Source organism: Amblyomma americanum, chromosome 7 (genome assembly GCF_052857255.1).
Source record: "Amblyomma americanum isolate KBUSLIRL-KWMA chromosome 7, ASM5285725v1, whole genome shotgun sequence".
Lineage (NCBI taxonomy): Eukaryota > Metazoa > Arthropoda > Arachnida > Ixodida > Ixodidae > Amblyomma > Amblyomma americanum.
In genome coordinates, this window is record NC_135503.1 from 2,801,164 (window position 1) to 2,817,135 (window position 15,972).

Consider the following 15,972-nt stretch of genomic DNA (forward strand, 5'->3'; position numbering starts at 1 on the left):
TATATATATATATATATATCTTTTAAAAGATTAATTACTCCATCTTCCACATCCAATGTGCCCAGTATGTCCCACAGGTACTCTTGAATAACTTTGTCGTAGACTCCCTTAATATCCAGAAATGCTAGCCATAGGGGCCTGTGTTCCTTTTCAGCAATCTCTATACACTGCGTTAATGAAAACAGATTGTCCTGCAACCTCCTTTGTTTCCGGAACCCATTTTGTAGCTCCCCTAGCACCCGCTCTTTCTCCACCCAAGCCTGCAATCTGTCCTTTATAATCTGCATCACCACCCTTGTAAACCACAGATGTCACTGTTATGGGACGGTAGTTACGTCAGCTTTGTCCCCCTTTTCCTTATATATCATGTTCATTCTACTGAATCGCCATTGATCGGGGTCTTCTCCATCCACTATCACTTTATTCACTACCTGTATTAATGTTTGCTTGGATTTTGGTCCTAAGTTCTTAATTAATAAGTTCAGCTTAGTGGCGCCATCTCGTTGTGAGGACGGGAACCATTTTTGTCAAGAAACCGACGCACCTCTTAAGACTAGCAGCGGCAGAATCGTCACTGTAAATGAAAAATAAAGCAAATTTATTACTTATGCGTTTTGTTATAGGCAAATTGAAACGAATCGAAAGAACGGTGCCGCGTTTATTTCTAATGAATGCACTGAAAAGAGCAATAACAATGACATCAGTCTGAAGCGAGCAGTCCTGCTTTGAAAGGCGCCGCCATGTTTGTTTGGGGTGTAACGGGGAAGCAGATGGAGCATATTCTGCCGTTCGTGTTAGAGTTAGTCATTTCCAGGCCAAGAACTAAGCATTTTGTCCGTGAAGTTTTCGCAGTTTCTCCTTTCGCCCTGCTCACGGGGACTAACAGCTGCTGTTGCTCCATCGGGACCAATTTTGGCTACGAGTGCTTGATCGGATTAACCGCTGTGCAATGAAAGTCGGTTGATGCCATTAGATGGAGAGCCTCCTTTGCGGGGCATCTGTCGCTTCGTTCGTATCCTACTATAGCGGAGTTCCAGTCTTACGAATGAAGGAGGAAAATTCCTTGTCATTGCAGATACAAATGAGCGGGAAATCCATGCCCCTGAAGCACCTATGGCGACAGATGAACCTTATCTATGGGAGTCCGAGTTCTGGCAAAGTGTGGTCGCAGATAACAAGTCAGACCGCTGCGCTCCTGGTGGCCGCCGAGTACGAAATCCTCTCCAGGAGCGCTGCTCTGAACCGCAGTCGAAGCTTCGCCGCTGACAAGGGGTAAGCACACGCTGCGACAGCAGTTTTTTTTTTTTACTTGATAATCAAACGCGCCGAAGTAAACAGAAAAAAAGAACGGAATTAGCAGGTGAAAAGTCAGGTTAGACGAGTTAAAAATGAACGGAGCTCGCTGAAGACGCGAAAATCCAAGAAGCGCAGCCTCATTCGCGGCGTTCACTTAAGCACACAGCTATATAGGAAGTACGAACGAAGGGAAATGAGCTGTATGCCAGCTTGAGGATTATTGACATTGCATGACAGAATGCCTATACTTGACGCATCACCATGTCATTCAAGATGACGAACTTAAGCTGCGAAGATTTCTTTCGCCTCTACACAGCTGCCTGAGGGACAGATAACTGGTCTGCATTGAAGTGCGTCCTCAATAAACCAGCATCTCAGATCTTTGACAGATTAATATCGTTTCGCGAAATGTTCGCGCTCGTGTTATTGCTGGTCCTCGCACATTAACAAACGATGACTCCGCTGAAAACTCCGCCTTTCTGTTTGGAAAGCACTTGCTTATTTTTTTTTCGACATTGGTTACTATGTGCCACATACGAATTGCTTTCGGGGTCAAAATGGCCGAGGCTGGATTGTACCTCTTAAACGCGAGTTCTCTCTACTAACGACAGCATGTTGCTTTTACACGCTGAGGGGTGCGGTTATTGAGGAGGGTTTCACGAAAGCACGGATGCCTCACCTCACATGTTTATGTTTGCATGCTTTCCCAGGAAACATGGCCGCAGCTTCCAGCTCTTGAGCTTCGAATTCGCCCTGAATACCACCCTGCAGCCTTTCCTGTGGAACGTCAACGTGAAGCCCCATTCTCTGGCGTCGCACAACGGGGACGGCGTCAAGGCGCGCATCCTGGTCGACGTGGCTCGCGTGCTGACGGCCCGCCACCGCGTGGCTGCGCAAGTCGCCCAGGCACTGCGCACCTCCGATGTCAGCGTCGGCCTCATGGTACGAGCCTCCGCAGCACCTTTTAACCGTTCCACTGTCACGCCCCGCCACTACAACAGCACGGTGAGTTACGGTCGCAGCAAGGGGGAGAGGAGCGCGTGGCCAAGGAGCGTGGCTCGTTGTCGAGACGTCATGGGAGACGTCGCTGCTATCTGGTCGATCAGCATGGCGCGTAGTTATGACCTGTCTTGGGTGGCGTCCCCTGGTGTGTTACGACGACAATGACGCCGCATGAATGGGAAACGTGGCCTTAACAGCTCTGGCTGCCAGTGTGAATCTTCTAGAATAGGCGCTATAGTAGTGTTGCATTGCCGTCATCGCTTTGCTGCAGCGCGTCCTGCGACGCTCCGTCCGGTTTCTGGAAACCGGATAGAAGCCGGCTAGCGGTGGCAAAGCCCGCTTCACATGCAAGCCAAAACGCTAGCAAGTCCTGCCGCCGCGGCACAAAAACCTGTTTCGACTCGCTGTGGCAGCTCGAACGGCCAGAGCGATGACACTCCAGCAAGTTAGAAGTTTTTCGCGCTACGCACCGCTCAATCGTTCAATTCGCTCAGTTGCTTGCTTCTGCACCAGTCTTCATTAACAGGGAGATTCTTTAACGCATACGGTTGTCGCAGGGACAGTAAGAGATACGTTATCCTACGTTCCGAACACGTTAGCCCTCAGCAGCTGTTATCGAAAATGGTTTAGGCTTGGCTGTTTTACTGATTGCAGTTTTAGTGACTGCACGTCCAACAGCGCCGATTTTTCTGAGCGTATACCAAGGAATGAATAAAACAATAATGCAAATAAAATGCATGTAATAACATCAGCCAACTTGGCACGCTCCTAAAAATGATACCGTGTATAGCGTTAACAGTTATGTAGCGAATAAACTATAACGAGAGACGTCAAATTCATGAGACCGATATGTCGTCAAGGGCAAGCTTTCTCACAAGTTCAATTCGTTTCCTGCAGTTTCTGCCCCACACAGAACGTTTCGCGGCGTTCTGTGCATTCGACGCCCTTTAATTGATCGGAAATTACTAGTTTCACCCCTTTGCCGTAACGAGCAATACTAACAGGCGTAAAGTTAGTTTTTTTTTTTAATGCGAAAGCATTACATGGCTATGTTCGCGGTTTCGTGTCCGCAGAAAGTGGACGCAAGACGTGTAGGCAGCCCTTGCGTTGTTCAAGGAAGAGTTAGGAGTAAAAGAATGACTGTATGTGGTAGATGATGATGAAATGCCGGTGCGCGTCAAATTTGGTTGATATGGAGTAATTAGTTAGTTGATTAGAGACGAAAAATTCGTTTACACGTTGAAATAGTCCCGGATGTCGATATAGTGGGCGGGTGTCAAAAGAGTCATGGACGTCACAATTGTGGGAAAATACGCAACTAAGCCGGATCAAGCTTTTGAAATAGATTAAAATGTGATTAATGAACAATTTAATCAAACAAGAAAGCTTTGGTTGACGCGGAAAAATTAGAAGCGAATAAAACCACGGACGTCGATGTAGTGGGAGGACGTCAAAACGGCCTCGAATGTCGAAACAGTATAAAACGAATAAAAAGGTTAGAAGAGAGTAAACCAGTTTAAAAGGTGCTAATTGATGTAAATGTATAAAAGAAAATGATAATTAATGAAAAAATGCTCATAAACAGAAACGAACGACAAAAAAGCACTTAGACGTCACAATAGTGAAGTGAAGAGGCGACGGTGTGGAGGTGGCGTCAGTGCTTTCGCATTCTCCCAATGCGGGTCGCCGCAGTGATCTCTAGCACTCTTTTTTGAAGGTATATATTAATGGCGCGCTTGGGTGAGCCGCACGTACATGTGCTGGCCGGGCAGGGGCTGCTTACCAAGGGGCGCTAAATTTCATATCTTTTCGTGAACACAGCATTGCACAAGCATTCTGGCGCCGGAAAATCTTATAAAACCGTCAGCTAAGAAATAGCCCTGTGGAATATTTTAGAAGGGGGTGCGAATTTTTGTTGGAGAAAAAAGGTAAACAAGCAAATATAGCATAAGCATACTAGTGTGGAGCAGGAATATGTAAAAATGCTAAGAAATATCTGTAGTTAATCCACAGCAACTAAGGTCTTCTGTAATAAAGGTGTCAAAATACCACTCAGGAAGAGTTCCAAGAGACAACACAGTGTCTCCGCGCTGCGACTCACCGCGTCTTTCAAAGAGGATTTCGACCGGTTGAATTTGAAAGAAGCTGGAGATAAATGTTAGCGGAGGACACCTTAGTAGCCTCCATTTTGCTGAAGACATTGCCCTAAGTAACTCGAGAGGAATAACAGAGCAGAAATGAGGGCCCAAACTCTCAAAGAACAATGGACTAAAATTCATATAAAGAAAACTACAGTAATGGTCAACAGTCTGCGAAGGGAAGAGTACTGTGTGGTATTAAAAGTGGTAAGTTAAAAAGACGAGACAGCACGGTTAGAAGTTGGCCTCTATCGATAATGTACCGCGTTGTTATCACAAAGACAACACTTTCATAGAAAATAGGGCTTTTACAGCCAAGCTATAAAATAAATACAGGTGCCGCGGTTCGCCGGAAGATTTCGCAAGTAAACTGTATGTGTTGACACCGTCATACACTTGGAAACAGTGGCAACCCGTGCTTTTCGGTAAGGACGTCGCGAGTTTTAACCGACTGGCGGGAAGATTTTTAAATCGAGGTTTCCAAGCGATAAATCCGCCATTTGTTGTCGGACAAACGGCAGTGTTCCTTTAGTAACACACCTATCTAGTTCAAGTACTGCATAAAAATCCGGACCCTGACGCGGAAACAGCTGGAAGAACAGGAATGTGTTGGAGTGCCTTTGTCAGGAACTCTCAGGTCGTGAATAGCAGTTTGCCATTATCCCTCAGGAGGGCAGTATTATTACGGGAGTTAACTCAGCAGAGGCGCGTCAGAGAGAGAGAATAATTAATATAAAGCAATTACGCGGGCGGTTCACCCAGGTCCGGGAAACCATTGGTGAATACGGCCCTCCAGGCCTACAGGCCACAGTCAGGGCGCACACAAAAACCAGGTCAACCGAGCACGCCAGCTGCTATGTCCATGTCGCCGTCAACAGCGATGCGACAGTCCAACGCACTCTTCACCTCGCGACTGCGTACCATAGCAACATCTTGGCAGTGCTGGTGGCAGGAATCTGCAAGCTACGGAAGAGGCCTGAAATAAAATAGCGGGCCATGCAGCCGAGCTATGGAAAGGCTTACGTTAGGTGTAATGTTAAGTGACAGGAATAGATCAGATTTAATTCGAGGACAGACGCAGATCAAGAATATGCTAGCTGAAATCAAGAAGAGGAAATGAGCATAGGCTAATTCAAAGGTCAGATAACCTACGGTCCTTTATGGCAACGGAGTGAAGACCATGAGACGGCAAGTGCAGCATTAGACATCAGAGAGTCATGCGGGACTGAAAGTCTGCGTGGATAAGGTGAGCGCAGCTGGCACAGAATCTGCTCACTTTCAGGGATACACGACAAGCGTGTAAACGAAAGCATCTTCGACGGAAGTCCGCCTGGTTGGGTTCTAGAGATAGTTGAGAGAAAACTGACGCCAACCAATATTTTTAACTTTACTCAACATTTCGGGACCAACTCGGTCCCTTCTTCAGGGGCGACTAAAGTGTGCCAGCATCAGCAGCGGGTCTCTTTGTTAGCACGTGGCGCAGTCCACTAACGTACGCTCAGGGGAGCGTTCCTGGAGTCCTATTCATCGCCTCCTTTGTGAGCCGGATGTGCCATGACTCCACATGGCGGCTCTTGAACAGGTTTAGTTCCACGGCCAAGACGCTCACCTCCTCGAAGGCTATCCGGTGGTCGGCGCGCTCGCAGTGTTCAGCGAAGGGGTTGGATCCTGAATTCATTAGCCGGATGTCATTTTTGTGTTGCCTTATTCTTTGGTGGAGGTTTTTGTTTCGCCAGTGTATGAAGCCGGGCACTTCGAGCGCGGGATTTTGTAAACGACACCTGGTTGTCTTTCTCTGGGGACGCGGTCTCTCGGTCGTGGTAAGAAGAGGCTTATACCCCTGTCACACGGCCAGTTTCAATCACCCTCGAGTCGAGGGTCTTCGAGATTCTCAATCGCCATCGAACTCGCCGCTGCTACACGGCAAATCTCAATGGCCATTGAAATGGTTCTCGTGTCTTACGCCACAGATGAGTGGCGCCACAATCGCTACTTTGGATTTTGCAAAAATAACAAAAATAGTTGATAAATGTATACTAAATGCTGAAATACAGGCATACGCGAAAGTCGTTAAAAACCCTTTTAGTTGCACGTACGCGACGTACATATGCATACACTGCTGTAGCCACTTTAATACAAGACGAGCCAAAACCAAGCCAGTCCAACTGCTCGTTGCTTCGTCAGGCTTAAGACCGGGGAAATCGCCATGATATCTGAAAACCAAGAGCTATTTTTCTCTTGAAACTTTATGCGAGAGTAAGAATGGGCAAATCGAAGGCGAATACAACAGCTTAGAACACGATATTGCTTTGAGGGATTAGCGACGAAGCTGTTATCGCTGTGAAGCAAGCGGGCAGGGTGCCGCCATGTTGTCAACGTTAAGTACGCAAGCAACGCAAAGACTGCAACGCAAAATGAATGCGCTTAATGCGCTTAAAAGCAGTCTAATATAATTTTAAAATAATTTTACAGGCTGCTTACGTTAAATTTTATGCGAATAATGTTTGTTCATGTTTTTTCACCGTGAATGTGTCGTGTACGAAAGTGCGCTTGGCGCCGCTCGGAGCAACGCTAGCAACCTTGGGCAGCGCTCGAAGGCCCTCGAAATCTCGATGGAGTTCTGCGCTACTCCGTTGACTCGATAGGCTATTGACTCGATCGCCATTGAAACTGCCCGTGTGGCAGCGCTCGATCGCCTTTGAGTCGATAGACTATCGGTTCGAGGGCCCTCGAAATGCCCGTGTGACAGGGGTATTATTGTCGAAACAGGTTTGTGAGCTACGTAGATTCCATGTTTTCCGAGAATGCGTGCGAGTGCCTCGCTGGTTCCCCTCCCATATGGAAGGACAACGCGTGCGCGTTTTGTTGTTCTATTGTTGGCTAGTCCCCCTGTCCTCCGAGCTTGACGGCGACCAACGCGTTGAATAAAGCCACGTGTGTAGCAGTTCTCCTGTACGTCGGCGAAAACGGTGGCTGCTTCCGCTTTTTCTCCGCTTCGGAGGAGCAGACTGATTTTGCTCTTCTCTCCTGCAGGTCATGGATCGTGCGATGCTAAAGCTGTGTTCGGTACCTGCGCGGGAGATAGTTCTACGACACTTATTCATGTTTACTTCCTTTATAGAGGTTTGCTCTCTTTGCGAAAGTATCCCACAATAACCTATAAGTAGTGTGAAATTGCGTTGGGAGGGAAACTGGCCAAAACGAGCAAATTTTGAGATTTTAATTGCAGATTCGAACACACCGAAATAACCCTACAACAGAAAGCTTTGAAGGAAACCAAGGGGAGCTCAGTACGTTCGGAGGTTAACAAAGAAGCAAGAACTTCAAAAGTTTAGGACCCCACACTTCTTTCCGAAAATAGTCTTCGGCCAAGTGCAACGTCAGGATAAGCATGTCTTCGAAATTTTTTGCAAAATGTCGGACCAGAAGGAGATAACTGGGAACTTAAGGTTCGGAGAATAACCAAATGATTGCCAACTTTAAACTGCCACAGGGTCTTGTGGAAATTGGATGTGTGGGCTGGGGCGCTATCGGGAAGCAACAATTTTTTGATGCTGAACATTTCTTCGCCAATTTTTCTTACGGCTTCATGCAAACAAATCAGCACTTGAGTATGATAGGCGCCTGCTGTCGTAGTATTGGGTACCTTTGTTTACTCAGCAAAACAGCATCCCCCCCCCCCCTCCCCAATTTATCGGCACCACCTCTACTGAAGGTTGTGTCTTAGTTTCTAAGCAGAGAAAAAAAAAATGCATGTGCTATGCCTTTTTGTTCGCCCTCAATGTTCCGCTGTTACATCCGGGAATAGTTTCCGGACTCTGGCCACGTATAAGAGCAGCTGTCACCGAAGTCATTTTAGCAATATGGTTATGAAATGTTCACTATATTTTCTTCATCTCACGTGTCAACAGTATGGACACCCAACGTTAACACGGACTGAATAAACACACATAAAAGGTTTTCCAAGGCCATTTCCGTAGACCTAGTATTAATACCAGATTCCATAGCAACCCAAAACACAGTCGCATGCCTGCCCGTTACAGCCACCTCTTCCATTCGGCAACACATTTCCTTAGTGGTTTCGCCGGCGCAACAAACAACTGTCTCGTCCCGCAGAGCCTTCCTACTCTTCCTGAACTAAGCTCTACATGTTCTGGCGGTCGAAACTTGATACGAACTATGCTCACTAAGGACGCTGACGAGCTCGTGTTACCGCGTTAGCCCTACGTCAGGCATGCGTTTACGCATGATCATTATTGCGCCACAATTCTCACCGATCTCAAAAAGTTCTAGTTTTTACCTAGTGATTAATGTTATTCATGGTTAGTGCAATGTTCGTATGCCTTTCGCTGTCCAGATACTGAAATATTTGTCGCGGCACTTTTGAAAATTCTGTGCAGTGTCACTTCTGCCACCTCTCGCACGACATCTGCTTGACCAGGGATGACCTGAGCTACCTGCTCCAGTCCAGAAGAGAGCGTCTTTCCATGGGCATGTTCGTGCAGGTAACATCAGAGTCAAACCTTTCCGACGAGGAGAGATGGAAGAAAGTAATTAACAGGAACTGCGCAATGCCGATTGCACTTATCAAGCTCAACTGAAACAAGGAATACTAAACGGCTTTTCTCCACCACTGATCGTTTGTGCTGGCACTGACATGCAGAGAATAGCTGATTCCCACAGCCTGTGAACACGTGAAGTGGGAAGGAATTTACTCTTTTATTCTCTGAGGTACGAGTGCTTGACGTCTTTTGAAAAGTAGAAATAAGACTGAACTAAGTGCAATTTATTCCGAAACGCTCTATAGAGAGGTTATTATTGTAAAAATTAAGCGCCCTGAAGATTCTTGGACGGCGTTCTGATAAATGAGCCTATGTTTTAATGCGATACTGTTGAATAAAAAGCCCAACGGAGGTTTTGGCAGCCTTGAATTTCTTTGTCAAAGGCTTCGGCAAACATGAGCGCACCCATTTGCGGTCCACCAAGCGCTACGGTGCATTTTTAAATCGTTAGTATTCGCTTCCGCTTTGTTCATCCCACCTTGCACCCCCTCCCCTCTTGCGCCTTGATTTTAGGGCCTCAGTAATTTCGTGGTCGAAGAGTCGTAATCATCTTAACCTTATTAACACGCTTTTAATTAAATGACGACGTTTGCACAGGCCATATTGCCCACATGATGCCATCGCTTCCATAGCATCGACAGCATTTTCGACAAGACTGGGGAGTAGATGTCGCAGGTTGCTAAACGGGTATTTCTTTCTCTGCAGTAAAATTTTACAACTTGGCAGGTCTATCCATCAATGGCTGCAGCTCAGCTGGGCGAGATGGTGTCCTCCTTCGACCAGAAGATCCAGAAAGAAGCACTGTCGTCGACGGCTGTGCAACATTCCAGCCTGTAAGCGCACCCCTTCTTCCTGGCCTGCATGGTAGCGTATTTGTCGGGCAGCAGACAAGAATCGGTTCTGCTCACACAAAATCAGTTGTCAGCTTTTTAATTATTTTCCTCATGTATGTTTTGACACTACGACGTTGAAATGTTGCGCTCGGGCTAGAAAATGTAAGTACCGGAAAAATCTTTTGACACTGATCTGGAAAAAAAAGGCAGCACTGTTCCCACTCACTCCTTTAGAAAGCACGGAATTGCCTTAGCATGATGACGAAACTTCTTCTGTGCCGAAATATGTCCATGAACTAAAGTTACACACAGCCTTTCACACATGTCAGAAATGTAGGCGCAAATTTATGCACAATATGCATCTATGCGGGAAGAAGTAAACTGAGTACTTTGTGCCGTTCTGAATCGGCGCTAGCATTCACAAGCGAAATTAGGCATGCGCTGCAGTATTGCGAGAAGGTCGCGCATAGACATAACCCGAACTAATTTCTGTAAAGAAAGGAGCGAATGCAGTGATCACTCCCGAAACAGTAGAGAATTTTATGGTCTTGGCCTTCGCCGCGAACCGAGGAAGCTCTCTGTCTTTTCTTTAAATGTGCCGTACAGTGCATTTAATGTAATATGAAGCGCTGTTTGTGAAATCAATCTCTTTACAGGTTTGACGTCACCAAGCGGCACCAGACGGCGCAAATGCACAAGCTCCTGCTAGACATGGAGGACTTCTACTCTAAACTCGAGCAAGGCGGCAGCAAAAGCGTGTACACCGTTTGTTATCACACTGAAGCAAAATACGGATGCTGAAATTAGAAGGACTTATGAATACGAGTTGAATACAAAATAATTTCAGTTCAGAGTACATTGAATGCATGCTAACTTTGTCAGTTTCTGCCCCATGAGAACCTATAAACTTCTTGGCGGCGAGAAAGGAAAATGACATAAGTATAAGGCCTCTAGAGACTGGCATCAAGTTCTTCGTATTATGCTGCAGACATGTTATGCTAACGTTCTTGGGATCTAGCTGACAATCGGAGCACAGCAGTCCACTTACAGTCGGGATTTTTCTTCTCATGGCAGATTTCGCAGGTCTCGCTAAGCCAACACGTTAAGACGTCATATTCTCACATTTAGCCTCCGCGGTGGCTCAGTGGTTATGGCGCTCGACTGCTGACCCGAAAGACGTGGGTTCGATCCCGGCCACGGCGGTCGAATCACGATGGAGGCGAAATTCTAGAGTACCGTATACCGTGCGATGTCAGTGCACGTAAAAGAACCCCAGGTGGTCGAAATTTCCGAAGCCCTTCACTACGGCGTCTCCCATAGTCCGAGTCGCTTTGGGACGTTAAACCCCCATAAACCAAACCATTCTCACATTTTAGAAATCTGCTCCGTTTAAGAGGCCTGCGGAAGAATTTCTCGTGCTAAGCCTAGCTTTACGACCGTGCCTTCAGAAGCACGCATTCATATGACTTCAGTATAGTTAGTTCCTGGGCTAGTTGGTATTATTGATTGAAGCTCATCGGGCAAACGGGGCGCTGCGTCAACGACCGGCTCAGGGAGCACGCAAGAGACCTAAGGAATAGGGAAGGTGCTAACCTTGTCGAGCACTGCGCAACTTACAAGGATTGCACACCGATGTTTTCGGGAGTGTGGATTCTGAGCAGAAAGCAAGTTAAAAAGAACCCGTGAAACGATATAGGCATACTATATTCAAAGAGCTGCGTCAAAATGTGTCAAATATACTTTGGTCATTTTGTATAATGCAGAAAAGGCGTTTTTTTTTTCAAAGTTCTTGGGATAAAGATGTGATGAGATTCTTTTTCATATTTTTCTTTTTTTTCCCTTTCACGGTGTGCGCCTGCGCTGGTCTCAGAGTATTTAATCTGTGCGTGCGTCTCTGAATAAGCCGTTGTCAGTCAGCGCTGTGTTCGCCCTTCTGCTCTTCCTTCTTCGTTTCTTTGGCTGTGTGCCGTTGCGCAGAAAAAATGTGAGCTTCAATCATATGACTTCATTTCGGGTTGGCCTTGTCGCCGAGCATCCAATTATTTTAATCGTGTTCATTTCTGTTTCAGGAGTAAACCGACGAAAATTGAAAGGTCAAGACGGGGTACTAAAGAATTTCCTTGTGAAATTATCCGGTAAATCCCCTGAGTAATCTGTTAGTAATACGGGCATTTCTTCCAGAACAGGAATTACGGGATGCGCTCAGTCGCAGCTTTGCGTACGAGGAAGGAGAGATGGACTGCGTGCAAGGTACGTGAAATATTTTGTCTCGCAGGCACTATACTTTCATTAGTTCAGCTCTCTTGCTGCCTCACATCCGCAGGAAAGTTCCCGCAAAATCTTCTGGCTAAACAATAAGCACCCGAAGGTGCAAGTCTAAGACCGGCTTATGCGGACTTATTGAATCTCTACGCTCATGAAAAGAGAGAGGGACAGGACTGGGTTTCAATGCTTACACCACGCAAAGTTCTAAGCCTGCCTGCAAAATGCGCTTTTGTTTGATCCCGGGGTGATGCAGTTTTGCAAAATGAAAACCTAGACCATGTGCCGTTGAATCCATTTGGGCTCTGTGAGAAACGCCTGACACGGAGCGCGGCTGAAGATTGCTACAGATTCTCCGGTGCCCCTGCTTTGCTTGCAGACCCGACAGCGTTGCCGTACCTGCTGCTGCTCCGCGTCGCTCCGGAGCAGAGTTTGGCCTTCCACCCGAACAAGACGGAGTACCGCATCGACGTGCCTTACGAGCAGACGACCGTGGAGGTTCGCGCCAAAGCCCTCTACTGTAACGCCGAAGCTCGCCTCGACGACAGGCTCGGTCCGGCCCGGTATGTACGTACTATGGCGGGGGCTGACGAGCAAGGCTCGCACGCGAAGCCATGATTCAAGGCCGATCGAATAACGGGCATAAAACAACCGTTTTCGCAGACGGCATGCCGTGGAGAACTCGTGACTGAAGACGAAATCTGACAACCTAGCGGCAGTGTTAATGTCTAGCCCTCGGTCGCAAATATCCCATCGCTGAGAATGTTACCAGTCCACTGTAGGAAATGGAAGATAAATTACGAACCGCAACAACATCCCAGGGAAATCTCGCCACAAGAAACGTGGTCGAGATCAGTGCAGAGGAGTGGTTCCGACTCGAGTCATGAAACTAAATAGGCGTTCGGAGGTGGCATGATGGCTCTAAGTCATACGAGATGTAGCTGCCACCATGAGCACGTACGGCACCACATAAACTAGTAGAGAATGGTAGTGAATGTAGCCTTATCATTACTGTCGTCTGTGTACACTATGCTGGAAAGGCGGAAAGAGGGAGCCAGGCAGAAGACCAAACACACCGCATCGAGCATGAAAGTTCATACGTTCAGTGTTTATACGCTCTTGTATTTTGACTATCTGTAATATCTTACCAGATGTCGCGCGCTGTAAATTTTCTGGGAATGTTCCTGGAGTTTCTGTGATCCGTTTTCTTCGTGCAAACCATGTAGTGATTTAGAATTTACGCTAAGATCAAAGTCCTCGAAGGAATCGGTTGATCAGTTTATATATCTACAGCGCCATCGTGGCTAGAACCTCCTCCTTAAGCTATAAAGGGGGCCTTCGACAACGTCAGCCACAACGCCATCATGGAGGGAATCAATAACACCAACTGCGGAAGAAGAGTCCATAATTATGTCAGGGCCTTCTTAAGCGATAGAACTGCGACAGTCGGGCTGGGAGACCTTAGAAGCGACCCTTTCGGCACACCATGCAAGGGCACTCCCCAGGGATCGGTCATCTCACCGATATTATTCAACGTTGCGATGATCGGGCTTTGCGCGTCATCTCGAGAGGATACCAGGGATAAAACACGCGATGTATGCCGACGATGTCACGGTATGGGTCACCCAGGGCTCTCTGGGGGAGAAGGAGGACAGACTACAGGAAGCAGCCGCGTGCGTGGAGAAGTACACCAGAGAAAGAGGCCTCAGATGCTCAACCGAGAAATCGGAGCTGCTGAGAGTCGGAAGACATCCCACTAAAGCGGAGCTGGAAGTCTACCTGGAAGGGCAGAGGATCCCAGAGAAAGACATGCTAAGGGTGCTAGGTATGTGGCTGCAAAGAAGCAGGAAATGCAGCCACACCATCAGCCTAATAAGTAAAGCAGCAGAGCAGGTAGGAAGAATGATCAGCAGAGTCTCGCATAGGCGGTACGGCATGAAAGAGGAAGACACGCTCAGACTCGTGAGCAGCCTGATAGTCAGCCGAGTCACCTATTCACTGCCCTACCTGATACCAACCAAAGCCGACATGGAACAGATAGATGTAATATTAAGGAAGGCATATAAGACCGCCCTGCATCTACCTAGGAACACACCGAACGAGAAACTACTCCAGCTAGGGATTAGTAACACCTTCCAAGAGCTGAGGGAGGCCCAAATCAGGGCACAGTATACGAGACTCCGAGGCACGCCAACATGCCGGGAACTGCTGAAAAGAATAGGGGTGGAAACACAAGAGCGCCTTGACAGGTACAGGGACGTCCCGGATGGAATTAGAAAAGCCATTCGGGTCGCACCCCTGCCCAGGAACATGGATCCGAACCTGCACGAAGGAAGACGGAAAGCAAGAGCCGAGTATATCGAGCGAGGCTTAGCCAATCTGGAAAACACGGTCTTCACGGACGCGGCGCTGTACCTGATGGATAGGAAGCGCACGGCCGCGGCTGTAGTAGTCGACCACCAGGGAGAACTGATCACCTGTGCAGCGGCAGAGGCTGCGGACGCAACAGAAGCCGAGGAGGTTGCCATAGCTCTAGCGGTCGCTTGCGGCTCCCAGGGAAACAAATCTGTAAACTACTTACAGACTCGAAAGAGGCATGCAGGAGCTACACTAGGGGAAGGATAGGTGCCGCAGCCATGAACATACTGAGAAAAGCGCGTGTCTCAGACACAAAACACATACACAGCCTGGTTTGGATACCCGGACATGCAGGTATTAAGGGAAATGAAAGAGCGAACGGCCATGCTCGAGCGATGAGTTTCCGAGCGGGATTACCGGACGACTTTTGCACCCGAGCCTGCGACGGGGGGTATGCAGAGCACCTGGCCCTATACAGGGGCTTAAGGTATAAATATCCTCCGCCACACAAGGCACTAACAAAGGAAGAGGCTACCGGGTGGCGCAGACTGCAGACGGGTATTTTTCCAAATTTACACATACTAAACAAGATGTTTCCGACACAATACAGAGCCACATGCCCGTGGTGCGGGGCAGTACCAACGCTGTATCACATCACATGGGAGTGTGAGCGAAACATAAAACTCCACCAACACAAACACACAAGTGCGGAGCAATGGGAGAGCCGGCTTGTCAGCAGCTAGCTCACGGTCCAAAGGACCCTGGTGCAGCACGCTTACGAAGCAGCGCGGCTCAGCGGAGCCCTGGAATGAGGGCCCGACCTTGCGAAGACGGGATCCGGGATCGCCTGATATGAAGACGACGCGGATCCTGCTGCCGCCGAACTACGCAAATGTTCAATAAAAGTTTTTCACTCACTCACTCACACTCTACAGCGCCAAGAGCATAATTCACAAAGGAAAACAGCACAACTACACAGAAAGTGAAGACGAGACTCTGGCGCTGACTAACAGCTGAAGATTTTACTGTTGTGGCGCCGCAAGTATCAAAAACAACAAGAATAACAAAGCCTGATAGACAGACATCGGAACAGAATCACGCGGGAGAGCCATACAACGTCGCTAAGGTGGCGTGAGACGACTGGCGCTCTTTACAAGACAATCGTCAATAAATGAAAAGAGCGACAGCATCGACGCATTTTTACAACCGGCCTTACGTTACAACTCTTTGAGCACTTAGAACGACTAAGTTGTGCTGTTGTGTAACATCCTTGCAGACAATTCTCTCAGGGGTTTCAGCTTCCATAGTTCTCATACGCATGCGTTGATAGCTTAGCGCAGAGACTGTAGTGCAGGCGCGAAGGAGCTTGTGAAGCACTCTCCAATGTTGCTCGACGTCTTAACTCGGTTGTGGTCCTGACATGCCACTCCAGTGACGGTAGCGTGAACGGCACAAAAGCCTTTGTTTTCGTCAAGGCGACCAGATAAAGTGGGGTTCATCGTAAATAAATAAGTTGCGGCG

General features: G+C 47.8%; 1 protein-coding gene and 1 long non-coding RNA gene across 9 annotated transcripts in view; one reads left to right on the top strand and one right to left on the bottom strand.

Moving 5' to 3' along the window:
- Positions 1 to 15,972, top strand: part of LOC144098278 (cadherin-like and PC-esterase domain-containing protein 1) — a 74,715-nt gene that overhangs the window by 44,052 nt on the left and 14,691 nt on the right. For 3 of the 4 annotated variants that reach the window (XM_077630786.1, XM_077630789.1, XM_077630787.1), the window contains exons 11-18: positions 1,076 to 1,272; positions 2,007 to 2,238; positions 8,837 to 8,941; positions 9,725 to 9,831; positions 10,488 to 10,589; positions 11,901 to 11,935; positions 12,013 to 12,081; positions 12,473 to 12,656. In XM_077630786.1, the coding sequence (XP_077486912.1) occupies positions 1,076 to 1,272; positions 2,007 to 2,238; positions 8,837 to 8,941; positions 9,725 to 9,831; positions 10,488 to 10,589; positions 11,901 to 11,935; positions 12,013 to 12,081; positions 12,473 to 12,656 (1,031 nt within the window). The remainder of the gene's footprint in view (positions 1 to 1,075; positions 1,273 to 2,006; positions 2,239 to 8,836; positions 8,942 to 9,724; positions 9,832 to 10,487; positions 10,590 to 11,900; positions 11,936 to 12,012; positions 12,082 to 12,472; positions 12,657 to 15,972) is intronic. The other variant, XM_077630788.1, reaches the window with a different exon arrangement.
- The window catches only part of LOC144098283 (uncharacterized), an 854,931-nt gene that overhangs the window by 35,119 nt on the left and 803,840 nt on the right, over positions 1 to 15,972 (bottom strand). The gene's annotated exons all lie outside the window — the stretch shown is intronic.